Genomic DNA, 18,619 nt, shown 5'->3' with positions numbered 1-18,619 from the left:
TTTATACCTTTGTTATCACTACATACAGTCAGGGTTTCCGCAAATTGCGAAAAAATAATAATTGTGGCGATTAAAATTCGTCATTGGCGAAAGAATTTGGCGAAAGAAATATATATAACGATTTATTTTCAGCCATCTTGTTTATTTACTTTTTTCGGGTTTCTCTGACTTCAACGATCAGACAATACTCGGAATTCACCTTGAACTCGTTAAGATTTTGGCAGAAAATCAATAATCAGCTGGTTGCATTCATAGCTATCGACATCAAAGGACTAATTAATAAAAGTGTTGTTCGTATGACATGGCAAAATGATATAGTTAATTGGCTTCTGTCACATGTCACAAAAGGGATTTATTAACCACTGTTCGACGCAAGTGTTTGAAGCAATTTTTTTACGCTTCCTCTCCTTCTTTTTATGATAGTCCAGAAAAGGACATTGTTGTTATGAGGAAAAATGTTCAAAAGAAAGAAAGGTCTCTGATTTAAAACTTTATCATTTAACTTTCATATAGATCATTGATTTGAGTGGGTACTGCAAAGGCGTTTCAGTGACACACGTGTTTCAAGATAACTTTTGAAAACTTTTTCGAGCATATAGTTTTACTTATTTACGATGATCTAGAAAAGAAAACTATCGTTATGAAGAACTCTATTCAAAAGGTTGGCATGAGGGTAACCCTTCAATGTAATGACTACACCTTACACCAGGGATCAATTCCAAGTGATAAGAATTAGATGCTTCGTTTTGTTGTAAAAACCACTTATTATTTAGAAAGGGGGGGGGGGGCAGGAAAAAAAAGGAAAATTTTAAAAGAAATACAAATTTGTGTTACTTGGCGAAAAAAATAATAAAGTGGCGAAAAATATATTGTTTTGGCGAAAGAGGTGGCGAAAAAAATTATTGACCCAGGGGAAACCCTGCATACAGTTAACCAAAAAAGTCTATTATCACTATTTAAGGAAATTTTCATTTGATCTTACTGACTGATAGTTTCCTTTCTCAACATAGTAGAAGTTATATGAAAAGTTATTGCTAGAAACTAAGGGAGCACTTGTCATTGTCAATGAAATAAACAAGGTCATTATAGGTAAAATAGCCTTCTGAATTCTTTAACATTGTCAATTCAGGGCCTTTTATAGCTGACTTTACTGTACGTTTTTGCTCATTGTTGAAGGCTGTATGGTAACCTTTAGTTGTTAATTTCTGTGTCATTTGGTATCTTATAGAGAGTTGTCTCATTGGCAATCATACCATTTCTTTTTCTTTCTTTCATCAAATAGACTATCATTTGTCATTTCAATCAGATTGCTTTTTTCAATTTTGTGGTACTGTCTCAAGCAAGAAAATCAATGCTGTTGAGATGACCTACATAATCTATAATGATCTTACCTTCTACCTCTTTTATAGAAGTTTTCCACAAGGTCAATTTTTCTTTATATTCTTCTAATTTCATTTTGAATCTTTCCCATTTCTGTGGACACAATCAATATGCATTATTTTTCATCCGACTTTCTAAGATAGATCATTTATCATATTCTCAATTGCTATGGAATAAGAAGAATATTGAATTTGTCATTTTTATGCCTGAATATTTTTTAAAACAATGTAAATTATTTTGTCTTCCAAGAAAAACATATGATGCCTGGAATCTCCACATAACAGAAGCAGAAATTGCTAGATTATTTTGGTATAAGAAACCCCATTTAAACTCCATAAAAATTCAGAATAGCAGGTGTACAACTTCATGTCTTGTCAAACAAGAATGTGTCCATAGTACACGGATGCCCCACTCGCACTATCATTTTACATGTTCACTGGACCATGAAATTGGGGTCAATACTTTAATTTGGCATTACAATAAGAAAGATCATATCATAGTTGACATGTGTACTAAGTTTCAAATTGATTGGACTTCAACTTCATCAAAAACTACCTCGACCAAAAACTTAAACCTGAAGCGGGACAAACGAACGGACGAACGAACGGAGGCACAGACCAGAAAACATAATGCCCCTCTACTATCATAGGTGGGGCATAAAAATCTGTACATGGAGTTTGGGTGAATTTTGTCAATCAGTTACTAGTAATGGAACAGTGTGAAATATAAAGCTTAATATGCAGCCTTCAATGAATTATAATCCCTAGGTCTTAAATTCTGGGACAAAAAATTATAAAAAGCAAAGAAAATGCGGAAATTTAACTACATAATGGTTTGTTTCTTTGGTAACTTGCCTTATCTATATTTTAATTTTTATTTCTTGAAAACCTTCATGCTAGGTCATGTTTGGTCAAATTTAAGATCATGTATGAAAACTTTTAGAACTCATGTCCCTACTCCTCTAGTTGTTCAACTGTTTCCAATAATAGTTTAAATTATAAGAAGGATCTATTAAGACCACTTCTACAAAAAACATATTTAACAAAAGTTTAGCAAGTGTTTAAAGAAGTTTCCTTTTAAGAAGTTAAATTGATGTTTGTTGATTGACAATGGAAAGGTGGAGTTTTGGTTTGATTTCATAAAATACTGACATTTGATTGGACAAATGAGAGTATCATTGTCTCAATTCAAGTTGCAGTGTTTAAGCAATTTTTCACACAAACATACATCATTAGAAGCAGGCATATATTGAATTACTGTTGATCATATTATTGGAAACCTGAAAAACAAATATTGTCATATATTTACCTTTGGTGGTTTTTTATCTTTTATTGTCCTGTATGCTCGAAAAGTGGCATTTCTGAAATAGCATAATGTGCAACAGTGTAATTAAAGCAATGAAATGTAATGGTTTTATTTTATTCATGTTAACATGCTACTTATTTTATCATTTAACCCAAATACAATGTGAACTATATACATGTAACAAATTAAAATAAAATATTGCAAACTTAAGATAAGGCTTAAATTGATAACCTTTTACCCAAAGAAAGAAGCCAAGGGTAGGAAAAATGCTGTCATATTCACAATATTTCGTCAAATTTTCTTCAACTAATACCAATAAACAAAACTTATAAGTGATCAACTCATTTTACGACATTTATTATTGTAAACATGTATTAGTATGGAACTCAAATTAAAGACAAGGATTATTTTCATGAATGTTTCAAAATCAAACGATCAAATTGGGACAAACATCATGTCAAAACTCAAAGCCGTCAAAGTAAAACAATTCATATGTAAATAGCAATTTAAATACATTTGTTGGAGGTTATTAAAGGAATATGACTATTTTTTTAATGTATTTAAGTGTTATATCAGTATATATAGTAACACTGTCAATATTGACAAGAATTATGTAACATAATTTGGCATCTTTAAATGTTGTCACATGCATGAACATGGCAACTAAAATGAAAAAAAATGTTTCAATAAAATTGAGAATGGAAATGGGGAATGTGTCAAAGAGACAACAACTCAACCATAGAGAGACAACAGCTGAATGCCACCAATGGGTCTTCAATGTAGTGAGAAACTCCTGTACCCTGAAGTGTCCTTCAGCCAGCCCCTAAACAAATATATAGATATATACTAGTTCAAGGATAATGAACGTCATACTAAACTCTTAATTATACACAAGAATCTAAAATTAAAAATCATACAAGACTAACAAAGGCCTGAGGCTCCTGACTTTGGACATGAGCAAAATTGGGGTCCACCCTCCCCTATACCTCTAGCCTATGTAGAAAAAACAATCGCACAAAAATACGCACAGTAAAAGTCCAAGTCCGATGTCAGAATATGAAACAAAGAAAAAAAACAAAATGACAATAATACGTAAATAACAACAGACTACTAGTACTAGCAGTTACTGACATGCCAACTCCAGACCTCAATTAAACTGATTGAAAGATTGCGTCTTCAACATATGAATATCAGGCACAAACCCTCCCGTAAGGGGTTTAGTATTATACTATCATGAAATATATGAGAAGAACATAACTTGTGTCAATCCATCAACTGGTTTAAGAATTAATGTGTGTAATTCCGATGCAAAGACCCTAAGTGAATCAATATTAAAGCCAAAATATGCAATCTTTAGTGACCTGACAACAGTATCATAACTATATCCCTTCTTGATAAATCTGTTTAAAGGTTTTGTTACCTTTTTAGGTGAATAGTGACTGAATACTAACATTTTTGTGCTTTGTAAAGAATATTACCATAAAAGATTGGATGTAAAATACCTGGAAGATGTCTGTGTGACGTCAATAAAACAATCAGACTTACTAACATAGATGGAAATTAATAAATTGTTCAAGTGTTAAACCAGCCAATAGCGTATATATGCACAAGCATACTTGTGAAAAATAATAGTAGCCCGCCTCAAATTTCAGGGACATGGGGCCCCTGATTTATTACATCCCTGCCTAGTCAACCATTGACAAAAATAAATTATCTACATTAAATACAATGTATACCTGAAAGATGTGACAAAACTACCAATGTTTTCTCTGACTGATTTCTGTCTTCTATATAATCTTTGTCTTCTTTCACGTAGAGGTGGTGGTTGTTCTGGTGGCTTTGAAATACGACAATAAACTTTATCATGCTGACGTATTGTTCTTCTCTGGTCTAATTTCAGATTACTTGCTTTTTTCTTTCTTATCTTGACACTTGGTAAACCAGCATGGATATTATCCAGGGATGACATTCTCCAATCCTCCACATTCTCGTAACGTTTATATGCATTGTTGTTGAGCGTACCATTTTCCTCCTGTTCTTCAGGAACATCAGGTAAGATAACTCTTGAAATCTCATTATCTTCTTTTTCTACTGATTCTACCGTTATCTTGGGAAAGGATTCATCTAAAAATCAGAGATTTCACAGTTTAAAAGTTAATAAACTTAATGGAATCATATACAATTGATTTAATCAAACACTTAAAAATATCATATTACATTTTACTAAGGATTTGCATCATGTGCATAGTAAAAAGGATTGGAAACTTGTGGTTTATCGTTTTCTCATACTTCCTTACTATATATAAAAATCCATCATATACTTATAGATTATCGTTGGTTATCTCAACGAGATTGACTTTCTCACTTGAGCTGGTACAGCGAAAGTGAGAAAAGTAACCGAGTTGAGATGACCAATGATAATCTGTATATCGCTATTTTACCTATGACGACGTTGTCAATTTCATGTCAATTTCGTTAGCAACGGCACGTGGCCTCCTTAGTTTCTACCGATAATTTTTCCATCTCAAGCGAGAAGCATGATATGAAAATTATCACAAAAATAGATCAAAAGAAAAATGCACAAAATAGCGATAAACACATGTAACATAATTTTTTTTTATGTATATTTTACTTTGACATCAAATATTATCTGATTTTTCATATTTTCTCTTTGACTAAATAAGCAATCTGTTTAATTTATATCATTCAAATAATGTCAAACTCTGAAACTAATGAATGCATTCCTCCATTTACATATGAATTTTTGTCAAAATTTCTCAGATCTTATTAAAATAGCATTTTTTTTAAATAAAATTGTGAGGTTTAGATAAATACATTTTAAAACATCATATTTATATCTGAATTAACATTTTACCTTTTTGTTCCTGACATAATATGAAAAATAATGTTAATGACTTCCAGTGTCAAATAATTAATAGACTGAATAAACAAAGTACAAATGTATGTTAAGATTTGTCATCCAGGTTTACAGTTGTTAAACAAATGGTACAAATTCTTTTATCATTAATTATGACTTTTGATAAGAAACTGGAAATTTTCATAAGGATTACAGGGGGCCCCAAACTACCCAATGTTTAGATTGGAACAGATAAAAGTCTAAATTAACCATAAATGTACATGTAGCTTTAAAGGGAGGCTTGGCAACCCTGACCCCCTTTTAAATCAATCTCTGCTAAAAAAAAAAACATCAATGTAGTATTTATTGTACTTTATCTGACGGTTTTGATGCAATATGAATTTATATTAACAGAAAAAGAAACTAAGTATAAAATATGACATACCAGCTGAGAAACCACAATTGAACATATCTAATAAATTCAATCCAAATATTTTATGCATTCAGTTCAAAAATTAACCAATTTTCATGTTCATCAATATGTCATATTTCAATCAAAATATACAGGTACATTAATTACTATATGTATCATCGATGACTGAGGGCTAAAAATCAAAGCATTAATCATTTAAAAAGAAATAGGAACTTAGAATGTATATGATATGGCTGTATTGTACATTGTTGTAATTGCAGGTCAGTTAGATAAAGAAAAAAATAATATTCTAAATTTCTGAAATTCTTCTTTTCTTCCGACATTCAGATTTTTTTTGATTTTTGTCATTTCATTTGAATTTATCAAAAACTATTTTCATACCTTCCAGATTTCAAAATTATATATTTATGATAATGGAAGTAAATTTGCCCTATACTTTAATTTCAAATTTAAAATTCTCAAAGAAGATAATGAAATTACAACAGATGAAAATTGGTATTTGAGAATTATCCTTATTGAGATCAAGATGCATATGTAGCATTAGAAATTATTGAGATAATAAAGATTTTAAGTAAAATACAGAGATTTTAAAACCTTAATTACAAGATTTTAAGGTAAATAGAAATTTTCAAAAATTGTTTGCATGATATAAATATGGGGATTAGGGGGTGACCTATCTGATGTCTTATTTAAAGGGACCTGTAATTTATTACCTGTTAAACATGTCAAATTTCCTTAAAAGTTACCTGGTGTCCAGAGGCTATTTTGAAATAGGACCTTGTGATTGGGCGCACTATGTTTGCACGCATTTGGGGATTAAAATGTTTTACGTTTGCGCGCAGCTTTTGATTACATTTGAGCGCATTTATTTTGCAGGTAAACTCAGGTAAAAATATAAATTAAAGTTAAATTGAATAAAAATTGACTATTTTTTTTAATTTTCATAATATATATGACTCAATTATTATTATTAATTCAAATTATTGTATCGTTCTCAGAATTTTCAGAAGTCAAACTGTATGTTTGCAGTACGTTCACCTGTTCCTGTTTGCAGCATTCTAATGGCCTGATTCAGTTTTTTATTCCTCAGTGTTAGCAATATTGAGATGCAATATTTTTAACTGATTTAAGTGTGGCCAAGGATTGAAAGAACTGTTTCACGATGCAAAAAAAAAAATTATTTAAATTTTTTTTTTTTATAAGTTACAATTTCGCTTCAAAAATCCGGTATGTTAAAAAAAACACAGTCAGATGTTGAATTTTTCTAAGGAGAAAGAAGCATGGTAAGCATAAATAGTATTTTAATGGAAATCAAACATGATTTGGTAAAAAAAAAGCAACCAATTAATGTACGTTGCGTTTTTAAAGTCTTTCAGTATATTTCTAATTTAGGGCTTGTGCATAATAAAGTGGACTTATCTTGCTCGAAATCCCCTTTGTACCTCATCGTTAGTGAGCAGGGTACTACATGTTAGTTTAATATAATGCATGAGTACTTATACTTGTAAATAATTGAACAAATTATAAATAAATAAGTATTAGTACCTGTATTTTACCTGAGTTAAATACCTGTCAAAAAATGCACGCAATTGTAATCAAAAGCTGCGTGCAAATGTAATGATTTTTGCGTGCAAATGTAATGGTAATGCGTGCAAACGTAATTCACCGGTTGTGATCTAAGAGTGTTCTCTACTGGAGCCCCTAGTTTAAATTATGTTCATTAATTTCAATATTTTACAATGCTTTAAATAATAAAATTCAATGAGAAAGTCAAAGCTTTTTTTTTCAAATATTTCTATTTTTTCCTCTCACATGAGATATTAATTAAATACTTTTAAATAATAACCCCAGTACCCTCAAAATTATTTCTCAGGTTTATTTTTTTGTAAACAAACTGATAAAGAGATGCATCAGCAGTGTTTTTAACGAACAATTTCTACTGGTCTGCCAGAACACCAGCTGACAAAATCTACTGGTCCAACACAAATTCTACTGGTCTCGGACAACCGGAAAAGCGCCAATTTGGACCCCTGTGTGGAGGATACAATGACAATGTGATTATGTAACAATTTATCAGGATCCCAGGATCAGGTGTTTTTAAGCTCTGGATTTCTGGATTGACCCTATCCATGCTGTCGGGATCCAGGAATTCTTTTCTTGAGTTTCAGGATGTCGGGTTTTCAAGTTATTTAAGTTAGGGACCTCTGGATCTTGTGTCTTTAAGCCCGGGATTTCAGGATCAGGACCCCTCCTATCCCCCTCAATACACCTTATTGCTATTTATCCGCCATTGCTGGATTTCACACAGGTTCCCGTAAAATGTTGACGTCATAAAACAAAATATCTGACGCCACAATGGAAAAGTGATTGTTGTTGACGTCAAAAGTTCAAGCGGCAGGGTCAGCCGGGATTAGCGATAAGGTGTATATATTATAAGGAACTAAACATAGGATGCTATCCATTTTTATAAAATGACTTGCAAAAACCCCCATTACAAGAGTTCAATGTATACTGTTTGCACTATGAGAAAAAGGAAAACTCGAACTGAAAAGCAAATAAGTACAACACTTCTATGTAAAACAATGTAAACACATGTACTAGTACTAGTACTACAGTAATTGTAAAGCTTGACCTGTTGACTCATAATTTACATAAACTGAACATTCTGTCAGTGATTCACTAACTTTCCTCTTGTTTCTGATAGCTGTATTTAGGCCTACCGTTTTTCTTCAGTAAAGGAGAATGGACATCATCCTCTGTTTCATCTTCCTTTTCATTGAACGATGCCATTTCATGGCTATAACTTAAAAAAAAGTTCGAAAAGAAAAACAATAACAAAATTTTAGACTTTCCTTTTTATAAAAATGAAATCGGTTCCGGCGAAAAATCCGGAGCGAAATAATTACTAGCCTTGGAAAGCTATCGGGAAAGCTATAGAAATATCATTAAACATACATCATCATGTGTACTATTTCAACAGTCCAGTTAATCAATATATATTTTGTATGAAATAGTCATATGGTCTTCACATGTATTTATAGGAAAAACATTACCAATATATTTGGTTTTTTTTTATGAAAATGAACATATTTTACTGATTCAGTTTTATACTGTTTAACTTTAGAAAAGATATAAATTGCAAAGCATTTAAATGAAGCGTGTACATGTTGGTGCCCTTCTGATAATACTTTGTTGTAATAATTTTTATATTTCTTATGAAGGAGATGTGAGTTAAACAGCAACAATTCCTTTAGTTTGAGTCAAAGATACTAAGAAATTTAGTATATGGCTTGACAATATGTAACATATTTTTTCAAGATAAGAATCCTTCAATTTAGTGTTAAAGAAACAACTCATTGTTATTTATAATGATTTAGTATCTACAACAATTATTCACAGGGACTGTGGCTTCTTGTGGAACATTTCCCTTTGTAGACCTTTCACTTCCTGTATTGGTAGAAAGCCATACCAATGAAATACAACTTGCATCCATGTACATATAGTGTCCTTTTCATGTGCAAACATACTTCAAGTTCTGATAACAAATTTACTAAAACATTGTGACTTTTTTTCCTGTGACTTTTTTTCTAGAGACTTTTTTTCCTGTGACTTTTTTCCCGTGACTTTTTTTCCTGTGACTTTTTTTTTAAGAAACAACTCATTAATTGTTATTTATAATGATTTAGTATTTACAACAATTATCACAGGAACTGTGGCTTCTTGTGGAACATTTCCCTTTGTAGACCTTTCACTTCCTGTATTGGTAGAAAGCCATACCAATGAAATACAACTTGCATACATGTACATATAGTGTCTTTTTCATGCGCAAACATACTTCAAGTTCTGATAACAAAAACTAAAACATTGTGACTTTTTTTCTTGTGACTTTTTTTCCTGTGACTTTTGCCTAGTGACTTTTTTTCCCGTGACTTTTTTTCCTATGACTTTTTTTCCTATGACTTTTTTCCCGTTTACCAGTTAATCTTACCAGTGGCGGATTCAGAAATTTTCAAAAGTAAGGGCCCACTGACTGCGGTTATGCTTAAATGGTTTTCTATATGTAATCAACCACTAAAAATTTTCCCAAAAAAGGGGGGCCCGGGCCCCCTTGGACTCCCCCTAAATCTGCTTCCTGAAACATCGAATTAACATAATCAATTGCAACAAAAATAAACTAGGGTTAATTTCCAAAGTCAATAAATTTCTACCGTATCACCTATCAGAAGTCCGAAAAACTCGTCACGGAACAGAGATTATCAATTATAGGCCTACAATGTTTCATATATTATATGTTTCTGGTGCCGGCCAGGTTCTTTCTATGGTGTTAGTAAAAGTCCTTGTGTTGGCTGGGGCTACAGTGAGTACAGTACAGTCTATTACTGTAATAAATTGCTTCGCTGAGCGCAGCCTGATACGACCGTAGAGGTCGAACTCCGAACATTTGGACACAATATTCAAGCTTAAGACTGTCTGAATTTGGATTGTGATCAAATTTTTTACACAAAAAAATGTGATGAAAGATCTATTGCGCAATACTGCAATTGAAGGTTCTTCTTTCTTCTTAAAACTTTTCAAAAATTCAAAATTTGAAAAATTTTGAACAAACTTAATTCTCTTTCTGATATGGAATCTTGTGGTACAATGTCAGAGAGATCCATACACTCACACACAAGTTATTGTCCAAAAACTACAAAAATGCAAGTTTTTTGGCCTTTAATTCCAAAAACTGTTGACACCATACTGAACCCGTAAAACAAATCCCAACCTTCTACATGTGAATTTCTAGATTCACTAGTCATAATTATGTGTATGTTTTTTTTTTTTATCGAAATGAATCGTAAAGATTTGAAGGAGATAAGAGAACTAGCCTGAAACTATCATTTTTAAAATACATGTACTATAAAACAAATATTTTGAGTACCAATGATCTTTCTGAGACATAATAATGTCGTCTATAAAAAAAACTATTAAATATAGTATGTCTGTACTTTGTAGTCAAACAAGTAATTTTGGGATTAAATTTGGGTTATGGAGTGACAGGACATATTTATCAAGTTTTTTTTTTATAAAGTCTGCTGCAAAACAAGTCGGTACCGTAAAATATAAAAATAAGCCCTGCATTTTGATGATATAACCTTGGTGTAATTTGTTTTTTTTTAATCAGCGTTCCTTCACAAGTCCATTGCATTGGAAAAGAAAGCATAATTACCGGACTGATTGCTCAACTTAAATAATTGTGGTCTTTGTGTGATAATTTTACGCTCGGAAGTCTTACCTGCATTTTGAAGAAAATGTTCATGTATTTTTACTATTCTACCTTTCCTATAAATTGCATTTTTTCGCCCATGCATGTTGCACATTAAAACTACTTTATTTCAGAAGCGCATATCTTGTTTTGATAACTTGAACGTGAGCCGAGTTGATGATACTATATGACTTAATAAATTGTTTTGGCATATTTCATATTATAAGTAGCAAATACTTATGTCAATCCGGTGTATGTATATATTTTATACGACATAAGTGATGACCTTAACATCATTTTTAAACTGAATGAAGAAAGAACATGACCAAAATACTGTTATGACCGTATTGTAATTTTTCATGTAAATTGCGGCCTCCGGGCAAGTTCAGTCCCTTAAAATGTATTGTTAGAAAAGTGAAACGTTTATATCATGCATGTAACATTTTAGCATGTGTTTTATATTCCTAAATGTTTTATTAATGATTATTAATTATTTAATTTTCTGGTGTTTGATGAGACTTAAAGCACGTAACTAGCTATTTATGGTTACCATTTATTTTGTTGAAGTGTGCTTAATGTGGCAATTTCTCAATAGACGTAGTTGTAACTCAAGTACTACTCAATTGCAGGAGATGGACACAATTTAAATACTCAATACTAGTTTTACAGTGGTAACAACTCTTTACATTTATGGCGATTAAGTACTTGACTACAGTCACTTGAGGTTCGGACTCTTATCTATTTGGAGCTCATTTGAAGACACATATGCTGTACCATTAAAGCAGGATGCACGAAAACTGTCAAATTATCATGAGTTTCAACTGTAAAATGCCATCATCGGTTTGCTTCTTGAAATCTCGAAATAGTGGGGACGTTTACTTAAAATATATTTTGCACTACAGGATGACTAAACACCAATAATCATCCTTGCACTACAGGATGACGTCGTATGATTAAACATCCTCATTTTACTACAGGATGTCTTATAACTAGAAGTCCTCATTTCACTGCAGGATGACTAAAGACCTCAAGTCCTAATTTCACTACAGGGTGACTTTGGACAATAAGATCTCATTTCACTACAGGGTGACTTACGACCTGAAGTCCTCATTTCACTACAGGATGTCTTAGGACAAGAAGTCCTCATTTCACTACAAGATGACTTACGACCTGAAGTCTTCATTTCACTACAGGAGGACTTACGACATTAAGTCCTCATTTCACTACACTACAGGATGACTTACGACCTGAAGTCCTCATTTCACTACAGGATGATTTAAGACCAGAAGTCCTCATTTCACTACAGGATGACTTAAGACCTTAAGTCCTCATTTCACTACAGGGTGACTTAGGACAAGAAGTCCTCATTTCACTACAGGGTGACTTACGAGCAGAAGTCCTCATTTCACTACAGGATGTCTTAGGACAAAAAGTCCTCATTTCACTACATGATGACTTATGACCAGAAGTCCTCATTTCACTACAGGATGACTTACGACCTTAAGTCCTCATTTCACCACATTATGACTTACGACCAGAAGTCCTCATTTCACTACATGATGACTTACCACCTGAAGTCCTCATTTCACTAGAGGATGACTTACGACCTGAAGTCCTCATTTCACTACAGGATGTCTTAGGAGCTGAAGTTTGCATTTCACTACAGGATGTCTTAGGACCTTAAGTCCCTATTTCACTACAAGATGACTTACGACCTTAAGTTTTTATTTCACTACAGGATGACTTAATACCTTAAGTCCTCATTAAACTACAGGATGTCTTAGGAGCTGAACTTTTCATTTCACTACAGGATGACTTACGACCTGAAGTCCTCATTTCACCACACAATGACTAACGACCAGAAGTTTTCATTTCACTACAGGACGACTAACGACATGAAGTCCTCATTTCACTGCAGGACGACTTAGGACAAGAAGTCCTCATTTCACCACACAATGACTTACGACCTGAAGTCTTCATTTCACTACAAGATGATTTACGACCAGAAGTCCTCATTTCACTTCTGGATGACTTATGGCTAGAAGTCCTCTTTTCACTACTGGATGATTTACGATCTAAAGTCCTCTTTTCACTAAAGGATGACTTATGACAAGAAGAAGAACAATGCACGATTTTAATCAACTTTAGAAGGTAAGCTTAAATATTTCATTCTCCAAATGTAAACAGAGAAAGCTTATAAGTTATGTATGTTTTATTTCTGATTATTGTAAGGTATGATTCTTTTTGTAATGGTTTAGACAGTAGTAGTGTCTAGATCAAGCCATACTGCCCCAGTCAGCATTAAGAATTTTGTAAGCAAAACTATGCCAGATGCTAGTAATAGAAAATGTAGCTCTATATTTTTCTTACTACACAGAATTTTCAATACAACTGTTTCGGAAATTTTTTCTTTGTTGCACATTTAAATATGGTTCATCTATACATTTAAACTACATGAAATTGGGATGCCAGAATTTAAATGTATTAACAGTATCAGTCATTGAATGAATCAAAATACTTCTGAACATAGATAAAAAAAAATCAATACAAAGTACCTCACAATTTTATTCAAATGAAAATGCTTTACTCCTCCTAAATTGTGATATCTGTATGCAGAATGTGAGTTCAACATAATGATTATAGGTCATGACACTGTTGCAAGAATGTAACAACATCAAGTTCTCAACAAGAATATCTCCATAGAAAAGAAAATCACCAAAGATATACTGGTATAGAAACTAGTAAGACATCATTGTTATTAAATTTTTAATAGTTAAGATTATAAAACAATGGTAACAATGAACTGTGGAAGACAAAGTATACGGAAAGTTAGTTGATAAAAATGTAAAACACTCTTAATTATACATCAATAATAAATAGTTCTGTTAATCATACAGTATATTGCATACAAATCTTTGTAAATATATCTTTAAATCTGACCTTACAGTGAACACTATACAATAAATTGATGCATTATCACAATCATCAATATGATATCAATTATACAAAATCTACACATTGTCAAGATATCAATCTAATTTAAATTAAAAAATTAAAAGACAATAGATTTACTTTTTGTGCTTCTTTATCTAAAATAACTGCTTTATTTCACTTTTTCCGTTATGCTTGTAAAATTAATCATCTTCAATCATTATCTTGATGCCATACTAATATATCCAAAGGCATAAAATAAACTAGCAAAATCTTTTTCTGCCTAAACCAAAGTGTTCAATTCTAAAATCAGTTTTTTGTTGCCTAAACCAAAGTGTTCAATTCTAAAATCAGTTTTTTGTTAAGTGTATATATGTCATCCAATTTTTATTTTAGGTATTTTTGATATATAGCTCTTCAACAGTTTCGATACTTATACATCATCGGATTTCAAATGTTTGGCTTTGAGCATACTGATGAAGGTAAATCCAGAAAAGCGCTAGGGACACAAGAAATGATTAAATGTGTTGTTTTCAAATTTTTAATACAAGACCTATAATTATACAAATCATAACAATCATTCTTAGCAAAATCAAAATATTTCAACACTAACACTTCCTGAAAAGTTTGTCTGCAAAGCATATTTGTAAATTCAAACGAGTAATTTGAAGTAAATCAGACACAGAACATTCGTCTGAATACTGAAGAAGATAAGAAAAAGATAATCTCTTTTGTGTAACAGCGGAACTCATATCACAGAATATTTTTTTTACTGCATAGCAATTTCTGAGTATTTGTAAGAAAAGTTTTCTATTGATGTAATTGGAGGTAGTTATTTTATTTATTTAAGCATTGCTCAATTTAACCTTATGATCTAATAAAGATATCTCATTAGACTTGCTTGTATCAGAATGCTTTATTTAAATTAGTCAACCATAAGACTACAGTGTTATAGAAGTTCCAGGTCAACCAGTTTGTCTAACTGACCTCGATTGAGTCCATATTTGTCAGTTCTAAAGTCGCAAATATTTTCCCCCAAAAATGTCATGATACTAATAATAAATATAAGTGTAAATCATACTACATGTATTGACAAAGTCATATAATTTATAAAATCATTTAGAAAAATAAAATAAAATCACTCAATCTGGCAGTCTGTTGGTCTTTGGATTATTGTTTCAATTGATTGTCTAAAACTATATATGTCATTGATAGTTCTACAAAGAGGTTCCATCTTATCTTATCAGGCAAAAATCTACCTTTTATTTAAATCAAACTTTAAAAACACATATTACGACCAAGCAATTGAAATTGAGGGTGTTAGTTTAATGTTAGTTTAAAGGAATATTATCTGAAATGTCTAAACAGAAAAATTTGTCCTGGTGATATGTTCAGATATCTATTAAATGTTCTTCTTGTAGTATTTCAATATTGTGCAGACATTTTTACAGTGTATCCAGAAATAATGGTACCTGTCATTTTATATCAACTTTTCAGTATTGAATATTTTGCATATAAGTAAAGGAGTTCATCTAGTGAATATTCAGACAGTAGACTGAACAGAAGTTATTGTACTGAAGCAAAGTACCTTACTACCACTTTGAAAACAAATCTGAGAATATCTGAAAAACAACTCACTTTTTTATTGTTTACTAGTCTTCAAAGACAAATTCAGATAACATTCAACTTTTCAATTCAATATCTTGTATAAGGTGTGTTTAATATTAGAGTATATTTCAACAATTAAATTTAACAATCACAATAATAAACAGTTTTTGAGATTCATTGTGCATGAACTATATCACAATAAAATTTAGATATGTTCAATCACCACATACATGCAAGCTGTTTCTTAAAACACTTGAATAAGTTTACATCTCCTTTGAATTGCACATGCAATTTCAAAACTTAATTGCAATCTTTCACTTAATGTTAACTCCTCATCAAAAATCAAGTTTGGAGTTTATGGGACTTTTGGAACGGTTTATTCAGCACTATTTTATATAGTATATTATGTATAATCATATAAAATCTAACTTATTTAGTGTTTATCAATTTACAATTTTATGTACAAAAATATATGGTATTCTTTTCTTTTCTGATTATTTTTTTTTGATTACCATAAACTTGCATAAAAACAACTAAATAAATGTTTAACATTTCTGAGTACAAAATTAACTGTGAAAAGATAGAGTAACGTAACCTCAAAAGTTGAAAACTATGAAAAATGGAATCAAAACTGTCCCACTCTCAATGATATGTTTTATATTGTTTAATCTTAAAATTACTCAACCATGATGTGTGATGATAAGGCACTTTTCCAATCACTGCGTTTGAATTTTTTTATATTTTTTTTTCTGTAGACAAATTTAATGGAAAATGTCAGAAGAGATTTCAATAATCCATGTTTGCTATTTTGATTGGTCAATATTTTCGTTTTTTCATTGTCTTATTATAGAACTTGGAATGTTGATTTTATAATGCAGCATTATGCAGTGTATTCTGATTGACTTCTGTGCTCTCTAAGAATTCTGTTACTCTGTCCATGAGGTATCTCTTATCTTGTCCTTCCTGGAAAATATTTTTTTTTCATATTTAACTTCACATGTGGATACAGATCAGTGTGGATAGTATGACAGGATGTTTTGAAAGTGTTTTCTGTCAAAAAGTTTTTCTTTCTTTTTTTGTTGAAAACTAATATTAGGACAATTCTCCAGAAAATATAAAATTGAGTCAAAGAATTAAAGAAAAACAATTGATTGAAAATATAACTCTGCTTAGAAAAAAATTGAACATATTTATTTTTATATTTTAATTATTAAATTCTATAGTCATAGGAAAAAGACAGCATTTTTTTACTGTATAAAACAACTTCCAATTTGACCAATTTTGAATAAACTGCAATAGATGGAGATCAACACTTACAGTCAGGTCACAATAACATCCAAATATTTATTTTAATACACAGAGCATTCAAGATTAAGGTAGACAATATCCTTGAAAATATAAATAAGAAGATGTGGTATGATTGCCAATGAGACAAATGTCCACAAGAGACCAAAATGACACAGACATTAACATCTATATAATATGTCACTGTATGGCCTTCAACAATGAGCAAAGTCCATACCACATAGTCAGCTATAAAAGGACCCAATAAGACAATGTAAAACAATTCAAACTTCTTTAAAAGCATTGGGAAGTCATACATATAAATCCTGCAGTGTACAGTACCAATAATCTAATCTATTATATCTTACCAGTTTTAGTTGATGTTGGAGAATTTTTTCCGTCTTTTTGTATCCTTGACCTAACAACCAGTAATAGTACATCAATAAACTGTAATAGAAAGTGACATTTCATTACCCCTTCTAAAAACAAAGTTTTCACGCCACAGTTTAATATACTAATGATGGTACTCTCTGTAATATTTTCATCTGATTTGCACAGAGATGTATACATTTAAACTGGTTCTGGTCTGTTCAATATTACTTTTTATAAACTGCACATTTATTAAATTTGATTTATTTAATTTCAAGTCATATTCCTATTAAGTTAGAACACTGCACTGTATATTTTCCTTCCTCCATTAGAGGAACAGATTCTAACACTGTATTGACTACAAGGTGGTGTGGTATAATCTATATCAATCAATCATTGATAAATACGTGAGGGTCTGGATGGCAGGTCTTCATTTCTTAATTCAGTTATAATTTTCTAGGTAATTTTTCTCTATTTTTTTTTTGGGGGGTAATATTCTCTATTCTATTTTTTGTCCCTATTTTTCTTTAGTCTTGAATTTTTTGTCTATCTATTTTGTGGTAGATTTGGCTTATCATTCTCTATTCTGTTGACCCATTTAAGTTCCTCATTCGTGTACTTCAGGATTGATCAAAAACTTACTGCAGATACTTAATTCATTTCAGTTTTTACTGTAAAATTTGAACTTGTCATTAATATATAACAGTAAATTGAAATGTTTTGACCGTGTTTAAAAGTGATTTTTTTTATCAATGTTGTTTATTTGACACATTTTGGATATAACCATTCTCAATTGTACAAGTCAATCATTACATAAATTTTATTATAATACAATATGTGAAGCAGTGTAATCCATGATATTTATAACTTAGTAGTAATCTTTAAACTAACTTACCATAAAGCTATAATGACTGGCACAAAAAATCCAACAGTTCCAAGAAAGCTGAATATACCTCTTAAAACTCCTGGCCAACTAGCTACTGTATATGACACTGTATTAAACATAACAACATTGGCATCAGCATACAGCCTGAAGGGGCCACAACTCTGGCTGGGCTGCAGACTGTGAATGGAATAAATTAGATATACATTTTTGTAGTATCAAACATTAAAATATTGGCATCAGCATATAGTCTAAAGGGCCACAACTCTGGCTTGGCTGGAGACTGTGAATGGAATAAATTAGATACTGTATCAAACATAAACA

At 31.3% G+C, this 18,619-nt stretch overlaps 2 protein-coding genes across 8 annotated transcripts in view; both read right to left on the bottom strand.

Moving 5' to 3' along the window:
• The window catches only part of LOC134725639 (transmembrane channel-like protein 7), a 34,620-nt gene extending 25,798 nt beyond the window's left edge, over nt 1-8,822 (bottom strand). The window contains exons 1-4 of one of the 3 annotated variants that reach the window (XM_063589628.1): nt 8,696-8,822; nt 4,422-4,809; nt 2,689-2,740; nt 1,392-1,473 (exon numbers count right to left, since the gene is read on the bottom strand). In XM_063589628.1, the coding sequence (XP_063445698.1) occupies nt 1,392-1,473; nt 2,689-2,740; nt 4,422-4,809; nt 8,696-8,765 (592 nt within the window). In that variant the 5' untranslated portion in view covers nt 8,766-8,822. Of the gene's footprint in view, nt 1-1,391; nt 1,474-2,688; nt 2,741-4,421; nt 4,810-5,987; nt 6,090-8,659 lie in introns of those variants that run through there. The other 2 variants (XM_063589627.1, XM_063589629.1) reach the window with 2 other exon arrangements.
• A 6,561-nt stretch (nt 8,823-15,383) lies between these two features.
• Nucleotides 15,384-18,619, bottom strand: part of LOC134725636 (transmembrane channel-like protein 7) — a 30,475-nt gene continuing 27,239 nt past the window's right edge. For all 5 annotated transcript variants that reach the window (XM_063589619.1, XM_063589622.1, XM_063589621.1 and 2 more), the window contains exons 16-18: nt 18,308-18,475; nt 17,412-17,490; nt 15,384-16,722 (exon numbers count right to left, since the gene is read on the bottom strand). In XM_063589619.1, coding sequence (XP_063445689.1) covers nt 16,627-16,722; nt 17,412-17,490; nt 18,308-18,475 — 343 coding nt within the window. In that variant the 3' untranslated portion in view covers nt 15,384-16,626. The remainder of the gene's footprint in view (nt 16,723-17,411; nt 17,491-18,307; nt 18,476-18,619) is intronic.

This window comes from Mytilus trossulus, chromosome 7 (assembly GCF_036588685.1).
Source record: "Mytilus trossulus isolate FHL-02 chromosome 7, PNRI_Mtr1.1.1.hap1, whole genome shotgun sequence".
NCBI lineage: Eukaryota > Metazoa > Mollusca > Bivalvia > Mytilida > Mytilidae > Mytilus > Mytilus trossulus.
Note: the sequence above shows the minus strand (reverse complement) of the source record. Positions and strands in the feature narration are given on the sequence as shown.